General features: G+C 40.7%; 1 protein-coding gene across 1 annotated transcript in view; it reads right to left on the bottom strand.

Moving 5' to 3' along the window:
- The window catches only part of IQGAP2 (IQ motif containing GTPase activating protein 2), a 309091-nt gene that overhangs the window by 112793 nt on the left and 177934 nt on the right, over positions 1-18364 (bottom strand). The window contains exons 6-9 of the mRNA XM_005685061.3: positions 9479-9546; positions 9053-9166; positions 8231-8409; positions 3513-3600 (exon numbers count right to left, since the gene is read on the bottom strand). Coding sequence (XP_005685118.3) covers positions 3513-3600; positions 8231-8409; positions 9053-9166; positions 9479-9546 — 449 coding nt within the window. The remainder of the gene's footprint in view (positions 1-3512; positions 3601-8230; positions 8410-9052; positions 9167-9478; positions 9547-18364) is intronic.

The raw sequence follows: 18364 nt of genomic DNA on the forward strand, positions 1-18364 counted from the left end.
ATATACTTCTATCTTGGAGCTGTTTTTGCTATGACCCATAAGTTTTGGCAAGTTGGATTTCCATTTTCATTCATCTCAAGCTATTTTTTGATGTCTTCATTGACGCATTGGCTTTTCACTTAAAGAAGGCACTTAATAGCTTCTCTTTGGCATCTCTGAATTGCTAGCATCACTGCTCTCGGGCTTTGGGGCCATTATTAAGTAAAGCAAGGATGGCATGAACACAAGGACTATAACACCAGACGGTCTGGTGACTGAGATGGCTACTAAGTGACTGAAGGGTGGGGCCTCCCGGACAAAGTGTCAATCCACGTGCCAAGGGGGTGGCGTGAGAGTTCACCATGCTACTTGGAACAGCACGTAACTGAAAAGACAGGCGATATTCCTGGAACTTTCCATCTCACATTTTCAGACTGCAATTGACAGTAGGGAACTGAAATTTCCGTCAAGAAAACTGTGGATAAGTGGGGAGTGGGGGTGGGGAAGAACTACTGTATCGTTTGACCTAAAAAATAAAAAAAGCCCTCATCACAGAGATGCCTTGGTTTACACTACCTGATCCAATCAGAAGCTCTGTGATGTCTCTACGAGTTACAACATTCAGGTTATAAAGACCTGACGTTTAGTGACCACGTGGAGGGTACTTGGAACAGTAAATTCAGAATAGCTTCAAGAAAACAGAAATGGAATTGTGACCAAATGGAAGAATGAGTGGTGGACTCTGCTACCAGGCAACAGAAACTGGACGGAACCAGTGGGGTTTTGCCTTACAGAGAAGGGTTCAGGTTAGTAGAGGCAACACAGAAGACCCAGACATTTCTAGAGTTTTCAAGGATTAGTCTGTCTCCCTAACACATGACTAGACTACAGCTAAGATTATTCTAACCCTTTTTAACAGATGGGAATTTATCTTCTCTACCTATATTCGCACAGAGCCAAGCTCAATAGCTTTTCTACTGAGATACCTCATTCAAGAACAGGAAATACTTACAACTAATGCAGTCTTTCATGCCACACCCCAGAAAACTTCCACTTTTAGAATAAGTTAGAACGATACCCTAAGAACCCAAACATTTTTTCTGTTCTTAGAACTAGTGTGATACATGAAAGAATTCCAGAAAAGAAGGTCAGTGTTTGGTTGTCATGTCTGACGCTCTGCTAAGGTTATCCAAGGCCTTTTGGTTGTGTCTCTAATTATCCTGAATAGAACTGTACTTCACCTTTGAAAACTCTATTATATACGTTTGGAAAACTGGGTGGTAAAATATTACAGAAAAAATATATCCTTTAAGGGTGGGAGGTGGGAGGGGGGTTCAGGATTGGGAGCTTGTATACACCCGTGGTGGATTCATGTCAATGTATGGCAAAACCAATACAGTATTGTAAAGTGAAATAAAGTAAAAATAAAAAAATAAAAATAAAAAAATATATATCCTTTAAAACACTCTTAATGAATGATTTCTTCTAAAAAAAGAAATATAAAGTAAGCTTAACCACTCTTTTACACGCTGCATTTAACAGAGTCTCAAGCCCTAATCTTAACAGAATATATGTAATGAATGGAAAGCATGTACCAAACTCCAAGTTAAATGACTGCAGTCCAAACAAACCTGAAGCCTCTGAAAACAGACCTGGTGCTACTATCAGCAAAGCTGTCACTTTCTGTCATTACCATGGGCTGCTACAAATGTAGACACCTTAACAGTTTAATACAACAAGCTCAATGACTGGGGGAAAGCTTGTCAAGCAGTCACACGGACATATTTTAAAGCAAACCATTGTCACATTGTCATGTCACTGGCTAAAATATGCTTTGGAGAATTTTTTCAAGACTAATACTAGATATTTCTAGTATTACTGTAAATTTTCCAATGGGGAGAGATCAAAACCTTCAGAATAATCACGCTCTATGCATTTAAAGCCATTAAACACTGCAATGTCTTTCATAATTTTAGCTGGTTATGCATTAGTGAAAATCATCTCATGCTTTTTACTTAAAAGTGGAAAAAAAGCATAGTCAATTTGGCATCAAATGTGTGGTCAGGAAATTGTGTCATTCAATCAAGTAATGAAAAATTTATATAATGTATTATATTTAACATGAAAAAGAAATCTATTCTAGTGGTTATAAACATTTCAAAAATAAAGGATGGCATAGAGCTATGGAACCATTTCCCCACTAAGCTTATGAACCTCAGATGTCTCGCTAGCAATATTAGTTTCTTCCTATAATCCATTTCTGTCAAGCATAATGAAATTCTCAGCTTTCAAATAGAGCAGAAAGGGAAACTTGAAATTGTACTTCATGTATCATCACCAACATGTTCAAAATTTAATAATAAAAATAGGAACACACATCTCAAAATGTCAAGGTGTTCCTTAAAATAAGTAATCCTAGTGCTCTCGGTACTTGTAAGTGGAGATAAATTCTCAAATCCACTCAGTGGTTAACTCCTAGACATATCTATCAATTTTCTCTGGGCCTCCTTGTTTGAAGCCTGTAATATATGTCTCTACCAGCAACTTAGAGGAAAACTCTTGAGTAATACCTATAGACGCGCATTTCCTTGAAGGTGCTAAGAACCATAAAGAACATTCAAGGCTCATCTAGGAGGTTACACTGAGGGTTTAGGACTATTGGAATTAGTTTAAACTCCAAGTTTAAACTCGGCAGAAGTTTACATGCCTTATTAAATGGACTAACTGGTCTTTGAAGTATTCCTTTTCAGGGTATATGTGGGTTATTTAGGTTGACCTTGGGGACATAAATGTCAAAGAGAATTCCTTACTGCCTCAAGTAAAAATAACTTTTATTAGAGAAACAAAAAGACTAATAAAGCGACTACTGTATGTACACTTGCACATGCTTATTTTAATCACCCCAGATTTTTGTTCTTTAGAGTCACATAACTGAACTAGGTGCCAAGGAGAATTGTCCTGTGTGACTCCATGGAGTCTCAGGGCCATGGGATTCAAACCTGCACGATATGATTTATAGGTCTGCCACATCTTACTCACTTGCACCAAAGCTACACAAGCAGTAGCAGAACAATTCTTACACACTGCAGACTAATAATTCAGAGGTAAAAAAAAAAAAGCAGAGGTGTCAATACAGCTTTACAATGCCAATAAAATGTCATCATATAATCCTGTGCAAGAAATGAATATCGTTAACTCATAATCTTTACTAAAAGAACTTTAAGGTTAGCCCAATAGGGGATAGGTTCAAAAATTGACATACACTGTACCTGTGATGAAACAGGAAGGTACAGTCCACCTAGCTTCAAGATGTTTTGAGATACTTTTGCATGCACTGGGGACAAGATGCCCAGAAAAGCTCCATGGAAAACTAGCAGATGATGCACCAGAATCAAGAGCAACACTTTTACTGGATCTGTCATCATATAAGGCACTTTTATAAGGATATATGTTAAGTGTTTTGCTGAGATTCAGATAAGAAAAATTTGCATCTTATAGAAGTATCCATTTCCTTCATATGATCCATTACTCACTGTTGACTTTATTGATATTGCCTTGGATTTCTGCTTGTGTCAGCAACTCTTCATATGCATCTCTTTCTTCTTCTGAGATACAGTTACTCTGCAAAACAAAGGCTTCATTGATTCTTGAGGTTAAGTGTTTCCAAAGCTTGATATTTAAAAGCAAAAACTTAAAGAGTGCTTAAAAACCATTTGTTAATATTCATGTGAACTCGATACAAGCATTTAAGAGTGCCTGCTCTGTGCAGAGCACCAGGGTTAGCTATGCCAGCAAGGGTTACAAAAATGAACAACAGACCCAGTGACTCTCTGTAAAGGCCTAATTGTCTAACGTGGAAAACATTAGGTTGGACCACTTGATACTGCCATTTTTTGTAGATCAAAACCAGCTGAATATTGGCCATTTGATTCAGTCTAACAGAAAAATCAAGCACATAAATAACAAATATAGCAGAACAAAATATATTCTAGGGAAGAACATGGGTGGAAAGAAAGATTTTTTAAAGAGACAACAACTGAGGAGGGCCTGGAAGAGAGGGCTTCCCTGGTGGCTCAGGTGGTAAAGACTCTGCCTGCAGCGCAAGAGACCTGGGCTTGATGCCTGGGTCAAGAAGATCCCCTGGAGAAGAGAATGGCTACCCACTCTGGTATTATTGCCTGGAGAATCCCATGGACAGAGGAGCCTGGCGGACTATAGTCCATGGGGTCAGATATGACTGAGTGACTTTCATCATCATCATGGAGGAAGAGAGTAATGTTCAAGGCGGAGAAGAGTAGGATGTAGACAACAGGATTTGATCACAACGGTGAGAAAGCTTGGTGTGTCAGGGCTACAGTCAGAGTGCGTGTCCTGGGTTAGCCAGAAAGATGGGAAGGTAGGTTGGGTATGCTGGAACCTTTTGAGGCCAACAGAAGGACTTGTGCTTGACTCAGTAGGCAGCAGGGAATCAGGGGAGGTTTCTGGTGGAATGACATCAGATCTGTAGCTAAAGATCAATTTTGCAACCTGGAACTCGGGAGAGGGGTTGGTTGGAAAATGATAGGAAGCCAGGGAACCCAAGGGGGAAGAGCCCTGAGACAAGGTCAGGAGGGGCAGGGCTGAGGCAGGAGTCCTGGCACGAGGAGGGGGGCGGACGGAGATCAACCCAGCAAGAAAAGGCAGCACAGGGCAGCGATGCCCAGGACATACAGAGGGCATACAGAGAGTTCTGAAACAGTGTGGGGGTCATTCCAAAGGGAAGTCAGTACAAGGCACACTTCTGAGAAGGGTAGGGTAGGGATGAGCATCTTCCTGATGGAGTGGGATGAGGGCATCAAGCTGACAGCTTGAGTTCTTCAACAAGTAGATGAGCTCAATGGAGGAAGTGCAGAGAAAAGAGTGACTCAACGGCAGACGTTGAAGGCTCTCCACATTTAGGGGGAGGAACAAGCAGAGACGTGAAGAGATGCAGAGGACATCCACAGCAGCAGAGAGGCCCAGAAAGCGTGGGTCGGGGGTGGAGAAGCAGGCAGTATAAGGCCGGGAGCAGTGTGGGGCAAGTGCGCCCAGTGCCATCCCCTGAGAAAAAGTGAAGATAAAGGGGCTGCTTTGGTAACGGAGCTGAAGCTGACATGGCAAGACTTTAAGGAGGGAAAGCTGGTGAGGAAGTGGAATCTGAGTGCAAAGTTTTCCCTAAGACAGGAAGCGGGGAATACAAAGTGAGGGTCAGGAGCTGACTTTCCAAGGACGGAAATCACTTCTTCAAATAGGAGGGGAAACTATGGGGAGAATACAAGGAAAGTGAATTCAAAAGCGTCTTCTCTAACCTCACCACACCCAATGATTGGCCTCTAGTAATAAATCTGAAGGTGAATCATCTAACACAAGGTGATATTCAACGAGGGAAGATCTTTAACTGCTCCTTCTGCACCTTCTTGATAAGTTGTTGACATGATCTTTCATCCTTACTACCTGTAATACTCATCAAAAAAGAAAACCCCAGAATCCAACAACACATTAAAAAGATCATACACCATGACCAAGTGGGCTTTATTCCAGGGATGCAAGGATTCTTCAATATCCACAAATCAATCAATGTAATACACCACATTAACAAATTGAAAAATAAAAACCATATGATTATCTCAATAGATGCAGAGAAGGCCTTTGACAAAATTCAACATCCATTTATGATACAAACTCTCCAGAAAGCAGGAATAGAAGGAACATACCTCAACATAATAAAAGCTATATATGACAAACCCACAGCAAACATTATCCTCAATGGTGAAAAATTGAAAGCATTTCCCCTAAAGTCAGGAACAAGACAAGGGTGTCCCCTTTCACTGCTACTATTCAACATAGTTCTGGAAGTTTTGGCCACAGCAATCAGAGCAGAAAAAGAAATAAAAGGAATCCAAATTGGAAAGGAAGAAGTAAAACTTTCACTGTTTGCAGATGACGTGATCCTTTACACAGAAAACCCTAAAGACTCCACCAGAAAATTACTAGAGCTAATCAATGAATATAGTAAAGTTGCAGGATATAAAATCAACACACAGAAATCCCTTGCATTCCTATACACGAATAATGAGACGGTAGAAAAAGAAATTAAGGAAACAATTCCATTCACCATTGCAACGAAAAGAATAAAATACTTAGGAATATATCTACCTAAAGAAACTAAAGACCTATATATAGAAAACTATAAAACACTGATGAAAGAAATCAAAGAGGACACTAATAGATGGAGAAATATACCATGTTCATGGATTGGAAGAATCAGTATAGTGAAAATGAGTATACTACCCAAAGCAATTTACAAATTCAATGCAATCCCTGTCAAGCTACCAGCCATATTTTTCACAGAACTAGAACAAATAATTTCAAGATTTGTATGGAAATACAAAAAACCTCGAATAGCCAAAGCAATCTTGAGAAAGAAGAATGGAACTGGAGGAATCAACTTGCCTGACTTGAGGCTCTACTACAAAGCCACAGTCATCAAGACAGTATGGTACTGGCACAAAGACAGAAATATAGATCAATGGAACAAAATAGAAAGCCCAGAGATAAATCCACACACCTATGGTCACCTTATCTTTGACAAAGGAGGCAAGAATATACAATGGAGTAAAGACAATCTCTTTAACAAGTGGTGCTGGGAAAACTGGTCAACCACTTGTAAAAGAATGAAACTAGATCACTTTCTAACACCGCACACAAAAATAAACTCAAAATGGATTAAAGATCTAAATGTAAGACCAGAAACTATAAAACTCCTAGAGGAGAATATAGGCAAAACACTCTCTGACATAAATCACAGCAGGATCTTCTATGATCCACCTCCCAGAATTCTGGAAATAAAAGCAAAAATAAACAAATGGGATCTAATTAAAATTAAAAGCTTCTGCACAACAAAGGAAACTATAAGCAAGGTGAAAAGACAGCCTTCTGAATGGGAGAAAATAATAGCAAATGAAGTAACTGACAAACAACTAATCTCAAAAATATACAAGCAACTTCTGCAGCTCAATTCCAGAAAAATAAACGACCCAATCAAAAAATGGGCCAAAGAACTAAATAGACAATTCTCCAAAGAAGACATATGGATGGCTAACAAACACATGAAAAGATGCTCAACATCACTCATTATTAGAGAAATGCAAATCAAAACCACAATGAGGTACCACTTCACACCAGTCAGAATGGCTGCGATCCAAAAATCTGCAAGCAATAAATGCTGGAGAGGGTGTGGAGAAAAGGGAACCCTCCTACACTGTTGGTGGGAATGCAAGCTAGTACAGCCACTTTGGAGAACAGTGTGGAGATTCCTTAAAAAATTGCAAATAGAACTACCTTATGACCCAGCAATCCCACTGCTGGGCATACACACTGAGGAAACCAGAATTGAAAGAGACACATGTACCCCAATGTTCATCGCAGCACTGTTTGTAATAGCCAGAACATGGAAACAACCTAGATGTCCATCAGCAGGTGAATGGATAAGAAAGCTGTGGTACATATACACAATGGAGTATTACTCAGCCATTAAAAAGAATACATTTGAACCAGTTCTGATGAGATGGATGAAACTGGAGCTGATTATACAGAGTGAAGTAAGCCAGAAAGAAAAACACCAATACAGTATACTAACACATATATATGGAATTTAGAAAGATGGCAATGATGACCTTGTATGCAAGACAGCAAAAAAGACACAGATGTGTATAACGGACTTTTGGACTCTGAGGGAGAGGGAGAGGGTGGGATGATTTGGGAGAATGACATTGTAACATGTATACTATCATATAAGAATAGAATCGCCAGTCTATGTCCAACGCAGGATACAGCATGCTTGGGGCTGGTACATGGTGATGACCCAGAGAGATGTTATGGGGAGGGAAGTGGGAGGAGGGTTCATGTTTGGGAACGCATATACACCCATGGTGGATTCATGTCAATGTATGGCAAAACCTATACAGTATTGTAAAGTAATATAAAGTAAAAATAAAAATAAAAATAAAAAAATAAAAAGGTTAAAAAACAAACAAACAAAAAAAGCCTAATTTCCTTACAGAGGGCATGGTCTTCTTTCACCTTTATATTTCACCCAAAAGCAATAGCCTGTGGCTAGAGAGACCGCAGCCAGTGGATTTAAAAACATCCCTCATAACACTAAAGCTTTTTCAAACTAGCAATGCAGAACCATGCCTATTACTGTATTGACCACTCAGATCTAACTGAATACCTTCAGCCTTGCATTTTCTTCTTTTCTTTTCTTGGCGTCCCAGAGTTCCTTCTGATATTCCTGTGCGAGATCGTCATCCACTAAAGTCAGAAATGCATTTGGGTTTCTTAGTGTTACAATGGTTTGCTCAGCGATTCCTTTTTCAATAGCTTCATTAATGGCTATAACTGCAGCATGCACTGCAAAGTAAAAAGAAAAAAAGAACTTTATCAGCGAAAGACAACATGGACAGGTGTACTGACTGTGCATAGCTTAAGCAGCTTCACTTTCTTCCGTGGGGTCCAGTCAAGAATTCAAACAATAGAACCTCAGACACATCACAGCACATCCCTGCGACAACCTCCCCACCTGCGCATTTATCTCAGGTCCTCAGCATCTGTTACCGGATTCCTATTCATTTATTCAACTTGCACTGAATGTGAATCAAACGCTATGGCAACCACAGGGAGTTTGCAGGGTGACAGACACAGAAAGCATCATGTTGTCTTCAAGAGACGACTGCAATTTAACTTGCAGCATGGAAAGATTCCCAGCAGTGAGTACCCTGCCTCTGAAGACTAAGGACAAAGAAAGCAGAGAAACATTTGGGAGAGTAAAGATACTTCTGGAACTTCTTAAATTGCATTGTACAAGCAGATGTCGAGAGTCCAAGGTCAATTATTTGGTTATATTGTGATGTGCTCAAATCAATTACCTATAATACATATTATAAAAAAATTTAGGGTGCTTATAATATCTTCTAAATATTCTATTTCTTATAACCAAAATCAAGAATAGGTAAGTCTCATGCCATTGGCAAGTTTGAATCTTAAGTATACTCACATGCAGCTTCATCCACAGACAGTTCATTAGCCAGAATACCACCTATTTTGCTGAAAGATGGCATTTGTATTCCATATTTCTCAAGCTCCTTTCTCATATTACTGATTTCTTCCTCTGAAAAAGAACCACCACCAAAAAAATCAGTGAAAGCCACAGAGATGGGAACGAATGCATTTGTGTTAAGAAACGTGTTCATCAAGAACATGGGGTCAATTCTAAAGAAGAACGTTAGAAAGAAGCCAGCCTCCGTTTCTCACTTCACAAAGGAGAGGGAACAGAAACTTGGCAGTCTAAAGACAGTAAGCAAGTTTTCTCCTCTGATCAATACAAAGGAAAAAAGGGAATCAATATCAAAATGAAAGGAAAATATCGCTACATTTTCTTCATAACCACACTCTAAAAGATTATCAAGATAAAGAATAGTACCTGTGAAGTCTACTTTGCCCAACAAATCCTGGATCTGGGGTGCAATTCCCAGTTTGAACAGATACAAACTGAAAGAGAAACCATAAAACTATCAGAAACTTCATCATCATAAATCTTAGAGCTAGAAACTACATACATCTTAAGGGTCTTTTTATTTGAGACACACCTAAGCGATCATCTTAACTAATCCGTGCAAGGTGACATAGTCCCTACTGGGACCAGGACTAGAGTCCCAGTCACTGCCTGGAAACCTGGTCTTCTGAGCTACACAGCACTCTCACAGGCAGACTAACCTAATCATCCATTTACAGGGAGGCTAAGGGACACAGCACAAACCAGCAAGTAACAAACGCAGTAAACATTTCTTTGGATTTACATGATTTTATTTTGCTTAAAGTATAGCTGAAATTATATGTTCCTTTCCATACCTATATATGCCTCCAAGTACTATATACCCCCTTGAAGAACTATTTGTTTTATACATTCTGAACCAATAAATAGAGCAGCAAGACTACTGGCAGATGGAAAGACATTAAAGACAAACCACGATGTGGATATATTACTATGATGTGGATATATTTTTAAAAGTGGAAAATGCAGAGAAAAGTGTACATATTTTTAAAAAGTTCAATAGGAAGCAATGCTGGTCACAACTAACCTGCCTGTAATCTGACAAAAGAAGCTAGAGTCTGACATCTAAATTCTACCAAAGAAGATGAAAATATTTAGTTATGTGACTTCTCACCTCAAAAGCATTGAGCTATAGTTTCTGAACTACATGTATTTTAACCTTCCTAGCCCCCAAGATCAACTCTACAACCCAACTAAAAATTCTGTATTCACTTAATATCAGTTCTGATTGACTTATAACTTAGGAAATTTTAATTAGACATTAGAATTACAAATACCATATCCGGGAAAATGAACTGAGAATGATTTTGATGGTTTGAAGTATTTCAAGACTCATTTCAAATGTTGATATGAGACAGATCTGAGTAGTTTATAAACACAAAATTTCATTAAAAGAGTTCAAGAGCAAGCCTTCTTAATGGAATGAAAACTCTTAAAATGCATGATTAATCAGTATAAGCAGTATGCATTGAAATTAAATTTTTCGATCTTTGTAAGAAATAATCACTTAGAAAAGCAATATGTGGTCAAAGTTAAAAATTACTGATCCATGGTTTCAAAAGAATACATAGAAAATCATCATTCAGAGTTAAGCAGTAAATGTTGCTGCTGCTGCTAACTCGCTTCAGTCGTGTCCGACTCTGTGCGACCCCATAGACGGCAGCCCACCAGGCTCCCCCATCCCTGGGATTCTCCAGGCAAGAACACTGGAGTGGGTTTCCATTTCCTTCTCCAATGCATGAAAGTGAAAAGTCAAAATGAAGTCGCTCAGTCATGTCCGACTGTTAGCGACCCCATGGACTGCAGCCTACCAGACTCCTCCATCCATGGGATTTTCCAGGCAAGAGTACTGGAGTGGGGTGCCATTGCCTTCTCCGAAAACAGACATTATGTATTCATAATTCAAAGCTAGAAAGACAGGCTACATTTCTTAGTTTAAATTCTAGGTCTTTAGAGATTATCAGGGATATAACAAGTCATTATAATCAAAACTAGGATGCTGACATTTCCAAAACCATCAATATTTTATGAACCAACTCTCAATTTATTACACAAGAAAAAATATTCCAGGTAAAAGGGACCTCATGTCACTTGGACCAAATAAAATGTCAACCTAGTCACACAGTTCTGACTGTAACAGAAACAATAAAATTCAATAGAATTAAACAGCCAGGGGTGTAGTTAGAAAAGAATTCTAGGAAAGTAAAATCAAGCCATACTTGAAAAAATAAAAATAGATCCATAAATGATCAAAAAAATACCACTGTATGAATTCTTTCATGGTTCCTGATTTGCAGTTTTATCCCCTTTTACAACTAAATTAAAAAATACACCTGAACAAGTTGACCAAAAAAAAAGGTATAAAAGTAATTCAATGGGAAAAACTTTGAAAACATGATAGTAAAATTTAACTAGGAGCCTCCCATAAAATATCTTCTAACAAATTTTATACATAATATAATTTCATATTTAATGTGTATATTTATGTATATTACGATAATATTCTGTTAGTTTTAACATACTTGAAATTTATATTCTTGCATCAAAGGCTAAGCTAATGAATATCAGTTATCCTTAATCTATTTCCACTTCTATCTGCCCGCCTAGGTAATGTTGAGACAATCTGGAATTTTAGATGCATTTAAAAATTTTCAGATTATGCAATCAAAGTTCAGGTAAATAAATTTTGTCAGGTTACTTTCTAATTTAATCTGTATCCAGTTTTCTTCTTTCTCAGTTTTGTCTTTGGTTTTGCCATTCATAAGCATATTTACTAAGTAGACAAAATGAATTACTCACAAGTGCACATATTTCACTATTTTCATTTGTTCCTTGGGTGTTGGTTCTGTTTTCTGAATGTAATTCCTCTTTCAGAGCTGTGAAGTGAAGTGAAGTGGCTCAGTCGTGTCCGACTCTTTGCGACCCCCTGGACTGCAGCCTATCAGGCTCCTCCGTCCATGGGATTTTCCAGGCAAGAGTGCTGGAGTGGATTGCCATTGCCTTCTCCAGGGAACTTTCCCGACCCAGGAATCGAATCCGGGTCTCCCGCACTGCAGGCAGGCGCTTTACCGTGGGAGCTATCAGGGAAGCTGTAGTTTCAGAGCTGTAGTTTCCTTCAAATGTCTGGCATTTCCTGATTTGGGGCTCATCTTGAGGTTTGAGACTTGCAACTGTTTGTCACTCTTGGCTGCAGGTCCCCATGCCTCAGGCTTCCCTGGTAGCTCTGTTGGTAAAGAAACTGCCTACAATGCAGGAGACCTGAGTTCGATTCCTGGGTCGGGAAGATCCCTTGCAGGAAGAAGTGACAACCCACTCCAGTATTCTTGCCTGGAGAATCCCATGGTCAGAGGAGCCTGGTGGGCTACAGTCCATGGGGCCACAAGAGTCGGACAGGACTTAGCGACTAAACCACAAGCGTCCCGTGACAGAAGCCAGCCTTAGGGAGACGGTAGAGGAACAAGGAGGCTGATGCCCAGAGGGTGCTCACTGTCTTATCTTCTTAGACTGGGGTTCCCTGTGTCTTCTTGGGTACTGGTGTGCGACCCTGCCATCAGCATCTTCACTTGTTGCCTTGGGGAAGGAATAGTAGGTTCAGCAGGTCTAACTAATCCAAATTATGCTGGCTTAGGGCTCTCCTCTTCCCATCTCTACTCAGACCAAAGCCCCACAGCAGCTCCCAGCTTTGTGCACAACTCAGTGGTCTCTGGGCTGTGACCCTGTTTCATTTCTCAGTTAATCCAATCTATCTGTTTGCCTTCTGTCATGAGTTACTTAATTTTCCGGTCAATGGATAGCACTCTTTCTTACTACAGATGATTAAAACAACTTAAAACAAACAAATAGGTTCCCCTGGTGGTAAAGAATCAGCCTGCAGTGCAGGAGACACGGGTTCGATTCCTGAGCCATTAAGACCCCACGTGCTGTAGAGGAACTGAGCCCCTGCGCCACAACTGCTGAGCCTGGGCCCTGGAGCCGAGGAGGCACAACTGCTGAGCCCACGCGCTGCAGCTCCTGCAGCCCCCCGGCTCTAGAATCTGTGCTCTGCAGCCAGAGAAGCCACTGCCGCGAGAAGCCTGTGAGCCACAGCCAGAGAGGAGCCCACCGCAGCTAGAGAGAAAGCTGCTGCTGCTGCTGCTGCTGCCAAGTCGCTTCAGCCGTGTCCGACTCTGTGCGACCCCAGAGACGGCAGCCCACCAGGCTCCTCCGTCCCTGGGATTCTCCAGGCAAGAACATTGGAGTGGCCTGTGCAGCAACAAAGACCCAGCACAGCCAAAAGCAAATGATAACACTGTTTATTAAAGAAACCCCTCCTACTTTAGTCATGGCACGCCAGCTTTGTAAGGAGACTAAGACACCTGTGACCGAGGAGCTTGACACAATTGTTTTCACTGTATCTCCTTTCTGGAGATATCTGGCCATTCATTTAACTACTCTCAACTGTCTGTCCCTATAAGGTACTCAGGCTTCCACAAAACTGGGTTGGTTATATGAGCTAAATTAATTACACTAAACAAAAGTGTTCATGTTTCCCTGCGGTATTAAAGAGACTGGAAGGCTTTCTGATTTTACTTTTTACTTCTCTATTTATGCTGTATAACATGAATCTCACAAGCAAACATCCCAGTTTAACTAAAAGTTACCACAAGATGGTGCTGAGAAGTCAGGTACCTTTTGAATAGAAAAGTCAGATTTATCTCAAATCCGATTTTGGTGTGCCAGTCAGGATCAGGTAGAAATCTCATTTGCATTTACATACTTTCACCAAAAGTAAGTATTTTTTAATGTGAAGGTATATTTTTATTTGGTTTCAATTTTCAGTATTTATTTTATCTTTGAGGTTGAAGTTTAAACTATTAGTTTTGAAAAGATAACTTTTCACAGTGTGGGAGTTTATATATTAAATCTCTGTGTGGGAGGTATGTCCAAGCAGATTAGTCAAAGGGGCAAATGTTTACTAGGAAAAGTACTTATTCTGGATTCCCAAACTGAAAGGAATCAACATCAGTGGCCCATTCCCTTCAAAGCATTTCGATTCAAATGAGGGCATTACCTGAAGTATATAGGAAATCTAGTCTTAGTGTTTAAAAAACAAGTCTGTCCAATCACCAATTTCTTGGAGCTCTTCAAAGCTGAATTTATTAAGCACCTTCAGTGCTAACAACCAACACAAAGAGACAAGAGCATTCCAAAGGAAGCTGAAGAGCTACTCTCACTTTCCACATATAAGAAAGCACTTGGCATGAAACAGCTAGAATTTCATCACATCAAAAGCTGTAGTACATTTGTGTTGCTAAGAAAAGGCCAGTAATAGAGAAGTTGTCCTATGGTAGCAAAAGCCTCATTGGCCCATGTGCTCCTATTTTGTACTAATAATATCAGTTCAAGTAAAGGAAGCAATAAAAAAAGCAAAAAAAAAAAAAAAAAATCAGTTTTTTCTACTACTTTGAATGTATGTGTTAAGAGGTGCTACAGTAATAAAATGCAAACTTTAAAGGCAAAAGCTGAGTTTATTTCAACTTTTCTGAATCACATCATGCACAGTTCATTTTATGTTGTAATATGGGAGATGAATGTCTGTAAATCAAAGCCTCATGGCTGATTAGGAAAAAGAGGGAACTGGAGTCAGAAGCCCTGGATCCTGGCCCCAGCCTGGCCACATTTCAGTATGTGACTCTGACTCACATAAACCAATCTTTCAATTTCCTCATCGGTGAAATAAACTGGACTCAACATCTCAAGGTCCTTCCTGTTCTGAAATCTGGGGAAGCTTCCTTTTAAAATATCCTAAATGTAACAGCTTAGAGACCTGTGCTGAACTTCAAGGCTAATGCCACTCTTCTTTTCATTTTCCTAGTTGGATGCAAATATTGGGCTCCCTTCTGAGGACAATGACTGGCTGCCTAAGTAACTGTAGGTTCTGGTGCCATCCCACCTGGGTCTGAATCCCAACTCTGCCCCTTACTAGCTGTATGATCTTGGCCAGCCATAGTTTAAAATGAGACTAATAACTACAGAAAACGTACGTCATGAGGATTAAATGAGATTATACCTGTAACAGGATACCTGGAACAGCACCAGGCACGTAATGGAAGGCTCAGTAGGTGTTGGTCTGTTTTCATTATCACTACTGTGTGTGTGTGTGTGTGCTTGTGAGCTCAATTGTCTCAAACTCCTTGCGACCCTATTGATGTAGCGCACCAGGCTCCTCTGTCCATGGGATTTTCCAGGCAATAATAGTAGAGTGGGTATACTGCTCCATGGGATCTTCCCAACCCAGGGGTTGAACCTGCATCTCCTGCATTGCAGGAAGATTCTTGACCGCTTGAGCTGCTTTGCTAATGAGCTTGACTTTGAACCAGTTCAAGTTCACCTACTAGAGGAGCCCTTCATCACAAACTGCTCAGGGTACTTAGAGCAGCTGGTCAACCAGAAGTGGGGCTGTTGCAGCCATTTCCATAAATCCAAGCCCTGAATGTGTGCTATTTTGGTGTCTTCACCGCGTTTGAAGACATGACTGCTGGGCAGCAACCACAGACTCTGCAGTGGGGACAGCCATCCTTACACAGAGGAGAGGCAGACATGTGCTTACCTTGTGCTCAGTGTAGCAGAATCTTAACCAGCAAATAAGCGTTATTTAATAAGAAAAGCTGAATCCAGAAGCCTCATGTGTTAAGCAAGGAAAACTGTTACAAACACATGACAACTTTAAAGGGGGTTCTTGGGTGGTGCAGGGGTAAAGAACCCACCTGCAGGAGACGCAGGAGACCCAGGTTTGATCCCTAGGTTGGGAGGATCCCCTGCAGGAGGGCATGGCATCCCACTTCGTTATTCTTGCCTGGAGAATCCCATGGACAGAGGAGTCTGGCGGGCTACAGTCCGTGGGGTCGCAAAGAGTCAGACTCAACTGAACACACAATCAGGGAAAGATTGGAAAATCTGCTTGTGGCCACAAAGCAAGGATATCTCAAAGAAATGTCAGGGACAGTGCTACAAGGACAAAGGAGTTGGCCAGAAAGAGCTCCCATGACCAAACTGAAGCAATCTGGTCCATCAAAAAAGAAGACACTAATCTTGGTTAGTTAAAAGATGCTTGTTCCTTGGAAGAAAAGCTATGATGAACCTAGACAGCATACTAAAAAGCAGAGACATCACTTTGCCAACAAAGGTTCATATAGTGAAAGCTATGGTTTTTCCAGTAGTCACGTAGCGATGTAAGATTTGGACCATAAAGAAGGCAGAGCACTGAAGAACTGATGCTTTGGAACTGTGGTGCTGGAGAAGACTCTCATGTTTGAGCAAACTAGGGGAGATAGTGAAGGACAGGAAAGCCTGGCATGCTGCAGTCCATGGGGTTGCAAAGAGTCAGACATGACTGAGCAACTTAGCAACAACAACAAATCTTGTTTAGATCAGAGAAAGGCCTGGAGTTCAAAACGATTTTCAAAGGACTGTAGCCTTCAAGTCTTCTCAGTCCATGGGATTTCCTAGGCAAGAATACTGGAGTTGGTAGCCATTTCCTTCTCCAGGGGATCTTTCTGCCCCAGGGATCAAACCCAGGCCTCCTGCATTGCAGGCAGATTCTTTACTGCCTGAGCCAGCAGGGAAGCCCGGTATAAAGTGTACCAAAACGAATTTGTAATGCAGAGATAAAATAAGACATGCAAAATATTTATATTTATATGGATTTTAACATGCTAGGAAGTGTTGCTAAAATACAGGTGCTTTGTTTTTTCTTATGTCTGTTTATAGTGTATAAATATGTGCTTGTTTTTGTATCCTTTAAACAACAGGAAAAAGTAAAGACCAGGAACTCTGAGTAAGACAACAGTGGAGAAAACCAAGGGAATATCCCAAGATAAGGACAGACCGAGGGGCACAGGAGGTGACAAAAACAGCCAGGTGAAAAGAGGGTACAGTGCTGATGGCTGCACTCAATAGCCAAGCAGAGAGAGGGTCCAGAAGCAGGATCCGAGATGCTATCAGCCAAAGGGTCCCAAAGAGCATCAGGCAGAGTCCATCCCTCATCTCCTGGGGGAGAAACCTCTAGGATGCCCAACTGATTTCAAGAAAATATCCAAAGAGCATACATTAACCTTTAATAATGTTAACAGAGCAGGCCAATACATCATGAAGACAGGACAATGGGTTGTGGAGCACTGGCCCAGCGAGACACGGAAGCAAACCACTTCTGAGTGGCAGAGGGTGGGGACTGGGTGGGAAATGAAAACCTGCCTGAAAGCCAAACACTCCAAGGTCTGGGTGATTGTGCAAATCAAGTTCAGCCTGATTCCTGGTGGCTAAGGTTGGACTCACGTTAGGAGAAGAACCCAGACCGATACCGTGTTCTGCCAGCAATCTGTAACCTGGTCCACTGGAGAGGCGCTCTGTTTCTAGCGACTCCGTGAACTCTGGGTAGGTTTCAAAGTTTTATAGCCTTGCTGCTGCTGCTAAGTCGCTTCAGTTGTGTCCGACTCTGTGCGACCCCATAGACAGCAGCCCACCAGGCTCCCCCGTCCCTGGGATTCTCCAGGCAAGAACACTGGAGTGGGTCGCCATTTCCTTCTCCAATGCATGAAAGTGAAAAGTGAATGTGAAGTCGCTCAGTCGTGTCTGACTCTTTGTGACCCCATGGACTGCAGCCCACCAGGCTCCTCTGTCCATGGGATTTTCCAGGCAAGATTACTGGAGTGGGGTGCCATTGCTATAGCCTTAGAATGCATCAGAATTAGTGGCTAAATAACATAACTACAAGTGAAACTTGCAGTGTGGATCTTTTAGAATAAATTTGAGTGTAGTAAGACTGTAATAATGGATCTGGGCATTTTACTTGTGTTTTAAGGTATTTGAGATATTCAAAAAAGCAGTCTACTAAATTTATTTATTTAAAGGAATTCAACTGTATAGGTAATATTTAAGCATTTAACAGTTGCTTAATACATTGGGCAATAAATAACAGGTAAAAAGTGTTCTTCTCCATGGTTAGAAGGCCTCCAGACCAGAAAAAAAAATAAAAAATACTATCAGTCTCTTGTTAGCAAGGTTCTCACTCTGTGAGGTGGCTCCTTTTATTGCATAGGCTTTAAATATTCCAAATAAAGCTACGAAGAAAACATGCCACATATATTTTTTAAGTCCAAAACACCAAAATAGTTACAAACAGACTTTGTCATCTGGTACTGAAATGTCAACTCCTGGAGCAGAGAGAAGTCTGTTGCCGGGCCTAGCAAGGGAAACTGGTGGCTTGTGCTCAAAAGA

Source organism: Capra hircus, chromosome 10 (genome assembly GCF_001704415.2).
Source record: "Capra hircus breed San Clemente chromosome 10, ASM170441v1, whole genome shotgun sequence".
In the NCBI taxonomy this organism is placed as follows: domain Eukaryota; kingdom Metazoa; phylum Chordata; class Mammalia; order Artiodactyla; family Bovidae; genus Capra; species Capra hircus.